Raw genomic sequence first — 15690 nt, 5'->3', positions numbered from 1 at the left:
TTCTTGGACCAAAGCCAATGTATTTGATTCCCTTTTTGATCAAAGAGGATTTACAGAAGGAAGCAAATAGAAAACTTTCAAGATACTCTGGAAAGAAATTATATTGGGTTCTTTTAATGTTGCTTAAAAGAAAGATAAGTGGAGATACAAAGGGAGAGAAAATAAACAGGGTTGCTACTACCTATTCTCAGTAAGAAAGGCAGTGTTTCAGTTTTTTTGGTCTCTCTGAATATTTTTTTTAATTTTTTTATTTTTACAGACTGCAATTTGTTTCATTGTACACAAATGGAATACATCTTTTCGTTTCTATGGTTGTGCACGATGTAGATTTATACCATTCGTGTAATCATACATGTACTGAGGGTAATGAGGTCTGTCTCAGTCCACCATTTTTCATAGACCTCCTCCCTCTCATTTCTCTCTACATAATCTATAGTTCCTCCATTCTTCTCTCACCCCTCTGAATATTCTTTGAAAAATCCTGTCTACCAATTCATCCCTCAGGGAATAATTAAATACAATACTAAAAAAGGAACAACAAAGAAAATCAAACAACGCACTCAAAAAAAAAAAAAAAAAAAAAATCAAACAACACCAAAGGAAAAACTAACCTAATGTTTATAAAGGAAGAGGAACAGAAAGGGCGAGATCTTTAAGGTTAAAAGGGTAAGCTTTCAGGTACATGTTTTCCAAAAAGGGGATACAATTAGAAGAAAGTGAGGTAAGTATCCAAGCAGACCTTAATTAAAACAAAGAGCAATGATAGGGTTGTACACCCCCAAATAATCTATCATCAAGCCATGTTTGCTTAATGGGAAAGACAGGTACATTTCTCGAGTTAATATTTTTAGATAAATTTTCCACTGAAAAGAAATTAGCATGAGAAATATTTTGTTGAAAATAAAATGGTTTAACCCCTTTTAATGTTTTCCCTTTCTGGCATTCCTCGTCCTAACCCTGATACCTCTCTACCCAGAGTTCGTATATTTCCCTTCTGTATGTTAATGAAAACACAACACACTGATTGTAAGAATCTTACTAGATTTCCATTTGTTTTGCCTCAGCTCCTACATTAATCCAAACAATAAGGGCCTTTAAAACATTCATAAATAACCTGCTGCTGCTGGCACCTAGGAGCCAAGTGCAGCAATGTTAAGCAACAACAAATTTCATAGTTCAAGAGGCACAGTTAAGGAAAAAAAGGTTGCTCAGGAAATCACTCTTATTTAGCACAAAGATCCTTAAAAATTGCATGAAATCAGTCAAGTAACTATAGAAACCAATTTCTTCAGCTCCATATCACACGTCTCACACCTCGATTGTCTTTATTATCGTCTGCTGTCAGATCCTTAATCAGAAATGTGAACAGGCTTGATGATTTATTCAGGAGTGAAAAGAATCTGTAGGTCAAGTGAAAATTCTCATGCATGCACACACTCGCATGTGTACACACACACACTCATACACACACCACATCTTCAACCTTAGGTACTTTTATTTCATTCTGTTCTCAGCAGCTCTGGGGGCAACTCCAGTGAGATCCAATATTAAGGCTCAATTAAAATAAGCTCCAATTAGTGGAGCTTTTTTCTCTGGGGCTAGAAAAGTCAGGAAATGGATATTGGGAAATGTAAAAAGTCAGCTACTGAGAGGAGGCTGCAGACATAAATGAACTTATTTGTTGATTTCTACAGTTGCTATGCAGAGGCCTCTGGGAGTAAAAGCTTAACCAGTCTAAGCTATAAACTAAAACCCCTGCAGCTAAACATGAACTGTGTGAAACAAGGGCTCCATTCCAGAACAGAAAACTGCTGGGCCCAGAAAATTAAAAGCCAGAGGCATTTTCCATTTAAAACTAAATCCCAGTACCGCCTCCCAGCCAAAGAATTATAAGCAGTATCAGATTTACAAAACGAACAATTACCCTGGAAAAATGTAGCCTATTGTACAGTCCCAGATGCTAAATCTCAAAAGTTTCTTCTTTTTTTTTAATCCCACATTATATTCCTCCAAGTTCACTGCTGAAGTTTACAAAGAGTCATTTCTAGACAGGCCTAAGCCTTGAAAGTAAATTTTAAAAAGAGAGCACATAACTCATTGACCTCATTTGAAGTACTGCCCTTGCCTTCAGCAGTTCCTGTCCTTCCCCAAGGCTTCTGCAAATGGTATGCAACAGCAAAATAAACCCTGACCTAATTGCCAGGAGAGAGCTGCCAACCTTCCCTCAAACACAAAGAGAAGCATGGTGACTTGAAAGTCCTACCTCTTTGGCTTTCTGCTTTAATCTCAGCTGTTCTGGATCTTCTTTATTGGAACGACTCTATCAAAGGAAAAGAAAATTTTAATAGAAATTACGAGCATCTAAACACCATAGTCACCGTTAAATATTTAATAAACGACAATTTCACTTGTGATTGAAAATCCTAGCTCCAGGGGCAATGCCTCAATCCAGTCTAGCTGCACTCCCGCCCTCTCTCCCCCTCATCATCTGGGCCGGCTGCTGCGTTCTAGCCTGAAGGAAGCTTATATTGAAATGATGCTAACAATGTCAGTCAGGTCCAGTTGAGGCATGACGTTCTTGTCGGAACACTGAAAACTAAAAAATGGATGGTACACATGAAGAAAAAGAGAACTGCTGGCTCAAAAGAATGAAAACAATCAACATTGGCTCATCTTCAGGTAAAGGCAGTTTTGGAACACATGATTATTTCTAAGGACCATGAAAATCAAGAACTTCACTCACCTTGAAACAAATCTCTTTTAAAAGCATAATTTTCAAAAGTAGGAAATACATTTCAATGTTTCCACCATTTTCATTAAAGTGTCTTTTCTCTATAACACATTAGAATGCCAGGCACAAGTAAATGTTCATAAATGTTTACTGAATGCCACTTTTCATATTAGAAGACTGACATAAGAAGCTATCAGTTATATATAATTTAATCATAAAACAAAAGATAATAAACTTCATTTCTGAAACTAGGAATATATATTCACTAGAAAACATGCTTGAGATAGGTGTATCCTTTTTATTCATCCTAATGGAGTTACTTAACTCCTATAAATCTGAGTATTTGCTCTATACAGTTCAACCTTCACTAACCAAAGTCAGCTAACAAGCTAAAAACTAAAAAGTAATCTATTTACTAAGTTTAACTGATAGTTTTATGAATTTACCAATACCTTTGTTAAAGAAAAGCACGAGATGGAGGGTTTCCTTTTTGTTAAAAGAAAGCACAAGAGGCTTAAGCATGCATTTTAATTTCAATCACTTAACTACCTATACTAAATTCTACCTAAAACATGCATTTTTCTCCATTTTAGTACCAATCTACTATAACAACTTCATCTGAGTCAAACTAAGACTCTTTTGTTATTGTATCTATAATCTTGAGAGAATGAAAATGTGTACATGTTTATATACAAATATGCATATACATATACACATGATATATAATGTGTATATATAATTTTTTGCTCCAGTATAAAATGGGCACATTTGGGTGTTACATCTTTATTATAGTCATCCACCAGCCACTGGTTATTCATAGTGCAGATATTACACTATGGGTCACTGTTCTAGACTTGGAGATGTATGATATGTAAAATATTTCACATGAGTAAAAATGCTGAGACTGATAAGTACTATAAAGAAAATAAATAGAAAGATGTGATAGAAACAGATAAGACTGGTGAGTACCTCTTTAGATGAATATGGAAGTTATCTCTGAGGAATGACATTTGAGTAAATGTCTCAATAAGAAAAAAAGAAGCAGCCATGAAAAGATCTGGGGGAAGGACATTCCAAGCAGAAAGCACAGTAAATGCTAAAGCCTTATAATGGGAACAAACTTGGGTGTAACCGAATACAGAGAGAAGGCCCACATGTTTGATTGACACAGAAAATTTGAAGGGAAGAAAGGTTGGAGATCATGTGTTGCCTTGTAGGGGAGTTAATTCCAGTTGTAAGAACAAGACACCAGAGGGTGGCTTACGGCACAGAGGGAGATGCCCCTGAGGTGACTCCAAAGGGGTCTTCTGCAGCCATGTAGAGGGTGCACTGTAGGGATTCAGGACTGAAGGAACAGGCACTCGGCGCAATGAGAAGACCATTCCAAAGCAAATGTTCTGGATAAGAGACTGAGTAAGAGAAAAGTGAATGCATCACAGCAAAGGATATAATGACAAATGATTAGACTGCAAACACATTTTACAGGTAAAGCCAACCAGGCCGTCGATGGGCTGGATATAGAAAATAAAGAGGAAACAAGAATGACTCTTAGGACCTTGCCTAAGCAACAAGAAAGGATGGTAATTCCAACTTTCTGAGAAGGCAAAGATCTAACAAAGAGCAGATTTAGGGGAAAGAACCCAATGTTCAGTTTTAAATGCCTAATTAGTTTGTACCTGGGAGGCACAAACTTGGCATACTCAAGGAACAAAAAGGTTGGTGAGACTGCCAGGGGTAGTGGCACATCCCCAGCTACTCATGAAGCTGAGGCAGGAGGATCACAAATTCTAGATCAGCTTTGGCAGGTTAGTAAGATCATCTCAAAATAAAAAATAAAAAGCCCTGAGATCTAGCTTTTCAGTAAAGCGCCCCTGGGTTCAATCCCTAGTAACAAAGGGGCAGGGATAAGGCCAGTGTAATTAGAGTGGAGTGAGGAAAGAGGAAGTGATTTGAGGCAAAAGGGAGGTAAGGACAAGACAATGTAAGGCCCTTATCAAATTTGGTAAAAAGTTTGGATTTTATTTTAAATGCAACAGGAAGCCACTGAAAGCTTTTCGTTTTTGTTATAAAAACACTATTCTCACAATAGTTTGATGAAGGGATTGTAGAAGGAAAAGGAGATCAGTTAAAAGATATTATAAAAGTCTATATAAAAGATGTTTAGGCTATAGTAGTGAAGATGGTGATGAAAACATCACCATGGATACATTTCAGAAATGAATAGGAAGTGAACTGAATGTGGGAAAAGGAGATAGAGAGAAGCTAAAGATGACTCCTAGGATTTTTGATCTGAACATCTGGCAAATGACGAGTGTCATCTACTGAATTAAGAAAAGCTGTAAGAGAGAAAAGAAAAATCAGAGTCTTTTTGGACATAATAAATTTGAGATGCCTATTAGTCACTGAAGCAATATGAAGCAGGCAGTTAGCCGCAAGAGCCCAGAATTTCAGGATGTATGCTGAATTGGAAATTGATCTTAGGAGAGAATTAAGAGAGAGAGGGAAAGGCCTAGAACTGAAACCTGGGGCATTACAACACTTAAAGTCTGTCTGGTGAGAGAAAAAAAAAAAAAAAAGGAAGAGTCAACAGACCAAGAGAAAGTATCATAACTTATATTCAATAATCACTACTAGACTTGTTTTTAATAGTTTATGACCTTGTTTACAGCACTTTAACTGGAAATAAAACACTAATAAACCACCTCATTACAATGGCTGAGTGCTTGCTTATAGCACTTGTGGGCTCAAGGAAGAACATCTTGTCCTATTTCCCTGCCTTTCCCAAGGCAGAGGTCAGCACTGGGGCTGAGGCTGAGACACCTTATCAAGGTATGGGCCAATGACCGAGAATACAAAGTGGCAAAAGATCAGGGCACCTCACTGAAGCATGGGCCAATGGGTATGGTGGTTAATGGGAAGGATACTGAAATGGGGCTGGAAGAATTAACAGTAACCGACAGAGATGTCAGTAGCATGGCAAGTTGAGAGATTAGTTATATTAGTTACACTGAAGGATTAGTTCATTGATCAGTTGAGAGCTAAATTGATTGAGGACATAAGTTAAATATATTGAGGATGACGGGAGCCAAGTTTCTGACTACTGGAGAGAGTTTTTACTAACATGGAAAGGTTTAAGGATAGAAAGAACCCGACAATACTAGATTACAGTTGGAGGGATCCATCTGAATTCATGATTGTATAATATACACACACAGATAAAAGAACAGTTACTAACATATAGTTGGTTACATATGTACACATACTACGAATTCCTAGATTTCTTCAATGAGATGGCCTGACACTCTGTTAAGCAATGAGAACAGTGTATATCTAATAGTGGTTTCTGACTATTATTTTCAATAAAAAGAAACAGAATTCCTTACAGAAAGAGTTGATTCCAGGGTTGGGGCAGGAATAGTAAAGCTGGGCCTGGAATACCCTGAGACAGAAAGTAAGGACAAGTTCAATGAGTAACCAAAGGACCAAAGTGCCAGTTTGAAAGGGTCTCCCACTCAAGCAATTTGAATATCAAAATAATGATAGCGCCAGGCACGGTAGCCCATGTCTATTATCCCAGTGGCTTGGGAGGCTAAGCCAGAAGGATTACAAGTGTGAAGCCAGCCTCAGCAAGACTCTTTCTCAAAATAAAAAATAAAAAAAAATGGGTTGGAGATGTGGTTCAGTGGTTAAGCAGCCTTGGGTTCAATTCCTGGTATTAAAAAAAAAAAAAAAAAAAAAAAAAAAAAAAACAGAAATGGATTACAACTGATTGATTGAATGACAGAGAAATTCATAAGCCCATACTAATATGACCAAGGGAGAAAGGAGCTCTTTTATATTGTAGAATACTAAAAAACGTTAAGTGAGCTAATAGAAATAAAGAATTAGCATTTGGCAACCATCACAGAAGTGGCTAATCCAGGCAGATATTACAATGAATGCTAAGGTTGATACATGGAAGATTTGAGGAATGGAACATTGGTATCATCTTAAATAGCTTCCTACAAAGAACTAAAAAACTACAAAGGAGGAAATGGTCAATTTAAAATGGAGGGAACTAGAAAGCATCTACACAAACAGGTGACCAAGGCTACCTTCTGAAATGGTCAGCCAAGAAGAATGTAGCATCATTTCTGTGCATTCCTGCCAAGAATGCATGACTGGTCATGAGGAAATACCAGATGAATCCAGATTGAGGGTCATCCTGTATTCAGAAAGTAAGACCTACATTCTCGAATACTGTTAAAGACGTGAATTAACAAGAAAGACCAAGACTAACTGAACAAATGGGAAAAGAGATTACAACAAAATGCAATACATGTTCCTGAATGGAAAATGAAACAAAGGAGAAAAAAGACACAGGGGAGACAGCTGGTGAAATTAGGTCAAGTGTCTACAACAATTGATAGTTGTGTTACATTGTCGAGTTCCTGACTTGGAGGGTTACAAAGGAGGCTGTCCTTATTTTCACAAATACATACTAGAATGTTTAGAGTGAGGGGTTATCATATCTGAAGACTACTTTCAAATGGTTCAGAAAATAATTACTTAGTGCCTACAGTTATACAACTCTGAATATACTTAAAAAAAAAAAGTCTAAGACTTTTTATAGACAGACGTATGGACAAATCAATGAAAGTTTGTGTGTGTGTGTGTTTAGAATTTGCTTCAGAGATGAAGCAAATGCAATAAAATGTTAAATGGAAAACAGGGGAAAGGGGGCTGAGGATGCAGTTCTGGTCAACTCTTCTACAGATATGAAATTATTTCTAATTTAGTTTTCAAAAAAGCAATCAGTACCCTGGGCATGGTGGCACATGCCTGTAATCCCAGTGTTTTGGTAGGCTGAGGCAGGAAGAGGGTCACAAACTTAAGATATAGTGCTCCTGAGTTAAATCTCCAGTATCACAAAAACAAAAACAAACAAAAAAGCAATTGGTACATAATTAGGAACAAATACTCTAAAAGGGGAGGTTTCCAAGAAAACTAGAAATCAAAACTAAGGTGCTTCAAAAAAAAAAAAAAAAAAAAAAAAAAATGAAGACTTCAGTGCTCAGCCTTTAAGACTTCTTGTAATGGCCCTGAAGCTTATGAATAAGTGTGGAGCTACAAAATGCAAACTGTAGTCTCATTAAACTTTTACCCCATCTGGCATTAATAGTCATGGGAAACATTTAAATAAAGAAGAAAGGAAATAAGTGAGTATATAGTCTCACTTGTTTGTTCTCTTTTCCTCTCTAACTCATTTCCAATCATCTTATATTTTAGTTCATATAATCTAAATTATTCCTAATTTTATCCATAATGTTTCTGTCTACTTTCTAAATTTTATTTCCTGAACTCTAACTTGGCACATATCAAATCTTATCCTAAACTTTTACAAAACAATTTTACCTGGGAGCTGGGGTGGGTGGGTAGGTAGGCATGATGCCTGACTCCCAAGAAATGAAAGTGAAGAGACAAAAGATTATGACTCATTGAACTAAATTAACTGAAAGCCACTGTACCACACCAGCCTGGCTGTGAGACATACCATTACTAATTTCATTTTAAGAAATCCTCCAGAGAAATCTAAAGGCTTAATAAAGCCAAGACAGTCAACCAATGATAAAGCCAATTCTGACCTCACTGACAGGCCGTGTTAACTCATGAATCATGTAGGCCCTTACCTTGGCTGCCTTAAGTAACATTTCTCTTTCTTCTAAATCTTTTCTCTGTTTCTCCAATAGATCCAGCTTTTCAAGAAATTTGAGCTGTGACCGAGTATCACTAGACAGGATATAATTTTCACTTGTCTGAAAAAAAAAAAAAAGTTTTTATGATGATCCTGGGCAATGCATTCTACATTAGATATTGTTATAATTCAGGTAAGACAGTAACATCAACACATATAGGAAGCTAAATTTTCAGGTATTATTTTTGTTTCTGATAAGTAAACTTAACAAAACAAAAACCAGGAATCTTAATCATCCTTAAAATTTGAGAGATGATCTAACATTTACATTTCAAAGAGAAATTCTACTAAACCTCATTGGGAGCAGAGGTAAGCAATTAAGCCAACTACAGGAAGAAGAATGCAAGAAAGTATACCATTTACCTATAATTTAAATCTTTTTAGTTAAATTATTGTCGATCTCAGCAGACCTTAATATGAGTAATTAAATTTAGGCCTATGAAGACAAAAGGCAAGAAAAGCAAGAAACAATCCCCCCACTGAAAAATAAACCAAAGATGAAAGTTATCACTCTGGTTAGTCTAACCTTAACAAATGAATACAACTTCTATCAAAATACAACATAAGACAAGTGACAAATATTAGAATCCTGAAACCCTGTTTTGAGAATTCCCTTAAGGTATGAATTTAGACAGAAATTGTAGTCAAAGAAAATAAATGTATAATCTATAATGAGTCACACAGAAGTATAATTGTCTTAATTTTTCCATAAAATGATAAAATTTAAAATGTCCCATTTATTCTGATATGAAGTGTTAATCTCTGCTTTCCAGTCTAAATATTTTCTAATTTCCTTTACCTATCTGTCCTCTGTAATGCACAGACCTGTGTGTGGTTTGCTGGGGAACAGGGGTGGGGTAGGGAGGAGTACGGGAATTTTTCTGCTTTTTTTTTCTTCTCTTTTTTTTTTTTGCTGCACTGGGGATAGAACTCAGGGTTTTGCACTTGCTAGGCAAGCACTCTACCACTAAATTGCATCCCCAGTGATTTATTTTTTTTAATTTATTTTTTATTTGGAGACAGGGTTTCTCTAAGTTGCCCAGGCTAGCCTCAAACTTGCAATCCTCCTGCCTCAGCCTCCTGAATAGTCAGGTTTAGAGGCGGGTTCATTGTGTGGGCTTCCCAATCAATGTTAAAGACACCCTACTACATACTCATCTCAGTATTTCAGACATCTGGAGGTTGCAACTGTATAGCAGAAAAACTGAACATTAAGTTCAACAGTCAGTGCCTGGTCTGGAAATCAGTGTACAGCACCACTCCCATCTTTGCTTTATCCTCAAGCTTATGCTGATTCAATTAACTGGGAATGAGAGATTTCATATGCCCAGGATTCTTTTTAAATTAAATTTTTATTGTTGGTATTTAACTAGATCAAAAGAGTATTACATAGTTTAAGGAAGAAGGATGTATTAGTGCTACTTATTTTACTTCATGCTTAATACACAAAGAATTCCCAAATGTTTTTTAAAGTTAAACAATACAAGATAGAATATGGAACACATTATAGGCCAACCATAGAGGTTAAACATAATAACAGTGGTTTCTTAAATACTTCATCTTTACCATTTTTGTGTTCAGACACTCTGGAGATAGTTTACTGACAGGATTTAATGTAAAAAGGACAACAAACACTAAATTAAAAAGAGTGCAGACTTTCTAAATTTTAACCCTATCACATTTCCATTCTGTTTCTTTTTTCTCCCAACTGCCTCTGGCATCATACATTCTTCCTTTTCTCTTCCAGATAATACTAAACAAAGGAGTGCCTGTCCTTTTCCCACTGAGTCTCTAACCCTTTCTAAACAACAGTTAACCCCAGTCTTACCACACTGCTTCCTATCTCAGCAGGCCTCACAAAATGAAGGCTTCATATACCAACAGAGTAGGGTTTTACCAAACATTACATATTAAATGATTTACTAATGAAAATATGTAGACCCAAGTAATATCAACACTATCAAGTGAATCCCATCTAAAGAACTATTACAGTACCTTTTCAACTAGAAAACAATGAAGCTTCTCCATGGCCACAGGCATACAGACTAAAATTTATCTTTAGTGGGAAAACACCTGGCAGCAAGATCAAAAGCTCTGTACGACATGTCATTTTTTACTTCTTTACCTAAATATCAGTTTATGGTTTATGATTAATTAGAGAATTATACCTAGCCAGGTAAAAGATTATCAAAAGTAAATGGCTGTCCAGAGAAGAAAGAAATGTTAGAATCTCACTTTTTTATATATTCAGAGACTAGGATTTCCTACATTGTACAGATAAAAATAAATCCTATCAGGGATGAACTAAAAACTCAAGGACAAGCCTGAATCTTTGATGCAAAGATTATTACAATTAAACTCTACAAAATAAGGGTAATTTTGAACTAAATTCAAGTATCATTAAATGAGTATTATTTCTGTTTAATGAAGGATGATAATCCTTTGTCTTTCTACATATGTAAATTCCAATGGTGGCATTAGCTGTACTAAGGAATGTGTGAGGAAAAGCAGACAGGGAAAAATCAATCAGAATAGGCAGTGTATACTGGGCAAGGTGGCACATGCCTGTAATCCCAGTGGCTCTAGAGGCTGAGGCAGGAGGATTGTGAGTTCAAAGCCAGCCTCAGCAATAGCGAGGCACTGAGCAACTCAGTGAGACCCTGTCTCTAAATAAAATACAAAATAGGTCTGGGGATGTGCTTCAGTGGTTGAGTGTCTCCTGAGTTCAATCTCCAGTACCAAAAAAATTAAAAAAGAATAGGCAGTATATAAGACTGGGTCAAGGAAGTATTAGCTTTAAGCTAAGTCAGTGAGGTCTTCCAGGAGGAGTAGATACTATTCATTTTGCCTAGGGCAACTAACTCCTTGAAACATATGTTATTGATAAATAACAGAAGAATTCCATCTGAAGGCTACACACAATAGAGCTCAATAAACATTACTTGGGAAAATTCTCTTCCATACTAAATTGTACACATTACATTTTGTACAGAAACATCCCAATAGAAATGATGATGTACTCCTGTATTTCTGAAACAACAATTTAAGGTAGGAAAAAGGAGAATTCAGGTGTGAAAAAATTTTAAGGCACTTTTAAAAGTTAAAGGGCCAAAAAGATAACTAATTTCTTCATGTTACAAAATTAAAGATATCAATTCAAACTAGATTGTTACAGGTTTAGGGTGTTGCTCATCTCCAAAGCAACCACTTAGAAAATATACAAAAACGGATAAAGATAAAACTTGGTGGGAGAGCACTTGTCTGACATTCATGAGTCCCTGGGTTTGATCCCCAGAAAAAGAAAGAAAACATATACAAAAGTAAATCAAATTGGCACATGTAAAGAAAAAAAAAAATCAATAAACAGTAGGGTATACAGAAATAAAGTAACAAAATAGCAGAAGCCCTTTCTTAGCAGTAATTATTTTAAATGTAAATGGATTAAACTCCTCAGTCAAAAAGTAGAGACAAACAGAGGTTGGGGGGCTGTGGAGGATGGGGGGAGGGACAACAAACAACAAAAAAACATGATCCAACTATATGTTGTCTGCAAGAGACTAACTTTAGATGAACACATACAAATTGAGTGAAAACAAAAGGATGAAAAAAGATATTTCATGCACATAAAACCAAAAGGAAGGGGTAGGGTTCTGACTCAGTGGTAGAAAGCTTGCCTAGCATGTGTGAGGCACTGAGTTTGATCCTTAGCACCACATATAAATAAATAAAATAAAGGTCCTTGACAACTAAAAAATTATTTTAAAAAAAGGAAGCATTGGTATTCATGCTAATTATCAGACAAGATGAACATTAAGTCAAAGTCTGTTAAGAGAGACAAAGAAACTGGATGCAGTGGAATGGGCCTGTAGCTCAGGCTACTTAAGAGGCTGAGACAGGAGGATCACTGGAGTCCAGATGTTAAGGACAAGCCTGGGCAACACAGCAAGACCCTATTTCTTAATTTAAAGAGAAAGACAGAAATGAGAAAATAAAAGGGTTCATTTATCAGAATTGCAATAGTTTGGGTCTCAACTGTCCCCCAAAGACCCATGTGTTTCAGGTTTGGTTTACAGTTGGTGATGCCAATGGGAGACTGTGGAACTTTAGGGGATGAAGCCTAGTGTTTAGAGTTTGGTTACTGGAGGTGTGCCCCGGAAGGGGATTTTGGGACCCTCGGCTCCTCCTCTTTTTCTTTTGTGTTTCCCAGACGCCATGAAGTCAACATCTTGTTCCACTGCACATGTTTCTGCTGTGATACACTACCTTACCACAGGCCCAAACCAATGGGGTCAATTTTCCATGGATAAGAATTTCTAAAACTGTGAGCCAAAATAAACTTTTCTTATTTTTTAAGTTTACTCTCTCAAGTAATTGTTATAGAACAGAAAGATGACTAAGAAAGACACATCATTGTCAAACATGTGAAGCACAGTGTTGATTTTTTTTTTCTTTTTTTTCTTTTTTTTTTGTGTTGGTAATGGAACCCAGGACTGTGTACATACTAAACCACTGAGTTACAATAGCAGAGACTTTAATACCCTGCTTTCAACAATGGACAGAATATCTAGACAGATGATCAACAGGAAAATAGTGACTTAGTACCATAAACCAAATACATCTAACAGACATGTATCAAATCAAAACTTAATGAAAGCAGAATATACATTCTGCTCAAGTGCATGTGGAACATTCCCTTTGGATTTTTTGTTTTGTTTTGTTTTGTTTTGAAGTACTGGAGATTGAACTAAGGGGCACTATACCACTGAACTATATCCCCGACCATTTTATTTTTATTTTGAGACAGGGTCTTGCTAAATTCCCAAGGATGCACTCAAACTTGCAGTCCTCCTGCCTCAGTTTCCCAAGTACACAGAACCCAGTACATATGGAACATTCTTTAGGCAGATTGCACATTAGTTTACGTAAGTGCCAATAAATGTTTGAATTACACAATGTATGTTCTCTGACCACAGTGGAATGAGTCAACGACAGAAGGAAAACTGGAAAATTCACAAATATGTAAATTAAACAATATACTCTTAACCAATTAACCAATGGGTCAAAAAAAAAAAAAAAAAAACTCAAGAAAAAACTTAGAGACAAATAAAAAAACATAACATACCAAAACTTATAGAATGCAGTGAAAGCGGTGCTAAAGTTTATAGCAGTAAATGCCTACATTAGGAAAGAGATCTTGAGGCAACAAGATCCTATACTTATAAAACCTATACTTAATAGAATTTAAAAAAAAAGAAGAGCAAACTGAATTCAAGTTAGTAGAATAAATAATGAAGACTTTAGTGGAGATAAATGAAATTGAGAACAGAAAAACAGACAAAATTAATTAAACCAAAAGTTGGTTCTTTGAACACATCAACAAAATTGACAAACTGTTAGCTACACTGACAAAAAAAGAATACAAATTAGAATCTTAAATGAAAGTAGGATAATTATCACTGACTTTATAGAAATAAAAAGGATAAGAATATTATGTATTATGAGAATATTATGAAGTTACATGCTAACAAATTAGATAACCAGGAAAAAAAAAGGGACAAATTCCTAGAATTACATACACACACAAAAAAAAGTTATTTTGTTTCTCCACAGCTTTTCTCCACTGATCCCCTATTTTTGTTTATCAATAAATTCTCATAAAGATTCATGCAAGCAAGAACTTCAGCAACTATATGTATTTCTTAAAGTTCTAAATGAAGCAAAAAAGAAGGAAAATAGAATGATTTCTCCAGGGAATTTATAGGTGGGTGGTGTGGTGGATGATATTTTTTCTGAATTCCTTTCAACATATTTTTAGAATACCATGGCAATGACCAATTTTGCAAACTCAAAACCTTGTAAATTTATATGTACCACTGTCTTCAAAATCTAGCTATTAGCATTTCTTGATAAAGAAGGGAAGAATTATCATATTTATTTTAATCCCAGGTTATCTTTTTATTTTTTAAATCCCTAATCAACCAATATATTTGCCGTCTTCCAAAACTATACTTCAAATACATCAAGGGCTTTTGTCCTGTTAACAGCAATTCATTTAGTTCACACCTCTAGGGACAAGACAGGCTATTCTTGCATATAGTTTTTATAAAAGCAGCCAAGAACAGTAATAAGTGGTACCAGTAACAGCACTTGATGCAATCACGTAACTTACTAAAAAGAATAGGAATGCTAGCAGAGTCCACACTACTGAAGAGAACCAGGATTTCATCCTAATATATCTTTCTTCCCAATCAAACTCTCAAGGAAGAGAAGTCTCAGGCAGAACAGATGCATATTACAATCTATACCAACACAGAAGTTTTGGATACCATTTCAAATTCCAGTTTTTGTTATGTAAGTATATCTAAATAAAGCCAATTAAGAATACTTTGAATTTCTACTAATATGAAATATATGGCTCAACCATTCTTTTAAAAATACATTTAGAATATGAATCCATGCTCCAAAGCTACCTATAATGCTACAGAAGAGACAAGATTTTGTACTTCTTTAACAACTTCCTTTACCTTGTAAGTAGTCATTCGATGCTGAGCAATTGTCGTCAGTTTTTCTAGAAGGCCTCGTAATCTCTCCTGTGTTGCATGGGAGATCAAGTTCACAGCATCAGAGTTAAGTTCCGTAATGTCATGCTTTTTACCTGTGGAAGCAGAGAAAATCCATTACATGTTTTAGTAGTGGCTGATAATTGAAATAATTAGCACAGCAGGTATTCTGTTCCCCCTGGAAGTCATACCCATTATGAATAAAGGTTTGGAGATTATGATTTTCCTGGTAAAGTCACAACTTCAAAGATCTTAGACATTACATTAATAAAACCTAGCCTGAAGCCTCAGAAAATATAGACATTGTTTCACTTAGCCTCTAGAATCATTCTCCTTGCAAGGTCATTTATAGGACAAAGTTAATAAGAACACAAATCAAGTCTAGTGTTCAGGGAGGAAAATGGTAACTGCAGAAATTAGTGCCATATTCTGTTAATTTTAGTAATTAAAAAAATAGAAAATTACATTTCGCCCTGTTTGACACTGTTAACAATTTATGGCATTTATTTCAAGAAAATTCAGATTGTTAAGTCTCTGTTAACACGCTGTCTACAAGATGTACCTACACTCTTTCTGTCCACTACCAATCATACATATATTTTGCACTAACTCATGTTTTGTGAAAATGACCTGGTAATCAAGTTACAAGGTGAAATGTGTTCAAA

The 15690-nt window shown here is 35.7% G+C and overlaps 1 protein-coding gene across 1 annotated transcript in view; it reads right to left on the bottom strand.

The window, feature by feature from the left end:
* The window catches only part of TAF4B (TATA-box binding protein associated factor 4b), a 144776-nt gene that overhangs the window by 44428 nt on the left and 84658 nt on the right, over positions 1-15690 (bottom strand). Inside the window, exons 11-13 of the mRNA XM_079109408.1 lie at positions 14990-15120; positions 8401-8526; positions 2264-2320 (exon numbers count right to left, since the gene is read on the bottom strand). Coding sequence (XP_078965534.1) covers positions 2264-2320; positions 8401-8526; positions 14990-15120 — 314 coding nt within the window. The remainder of the gene's footprint in view (positions 1-2263; positions 2321-8400; positions 8527-14989; positions 15121-15690) is intronic.

The sequence above is a fragment of the Sciurus vulgaris genome, assembly GCF_902686455.1.
Source record: "Sciurus vulgaris genome assembly, chromosome: 13".
Lineage (NCBI taxonomy): Eukaryota > Metazoa > Chordata > Mammalia > Rodentia > Sciuridae > Sciurus > Sciurus vulgaris.
The sequence above is the reverse complement of the archived record's forward strand: the minus strand, read 5'-3'. Positions and strand labels throughout refer to the sequence as shown.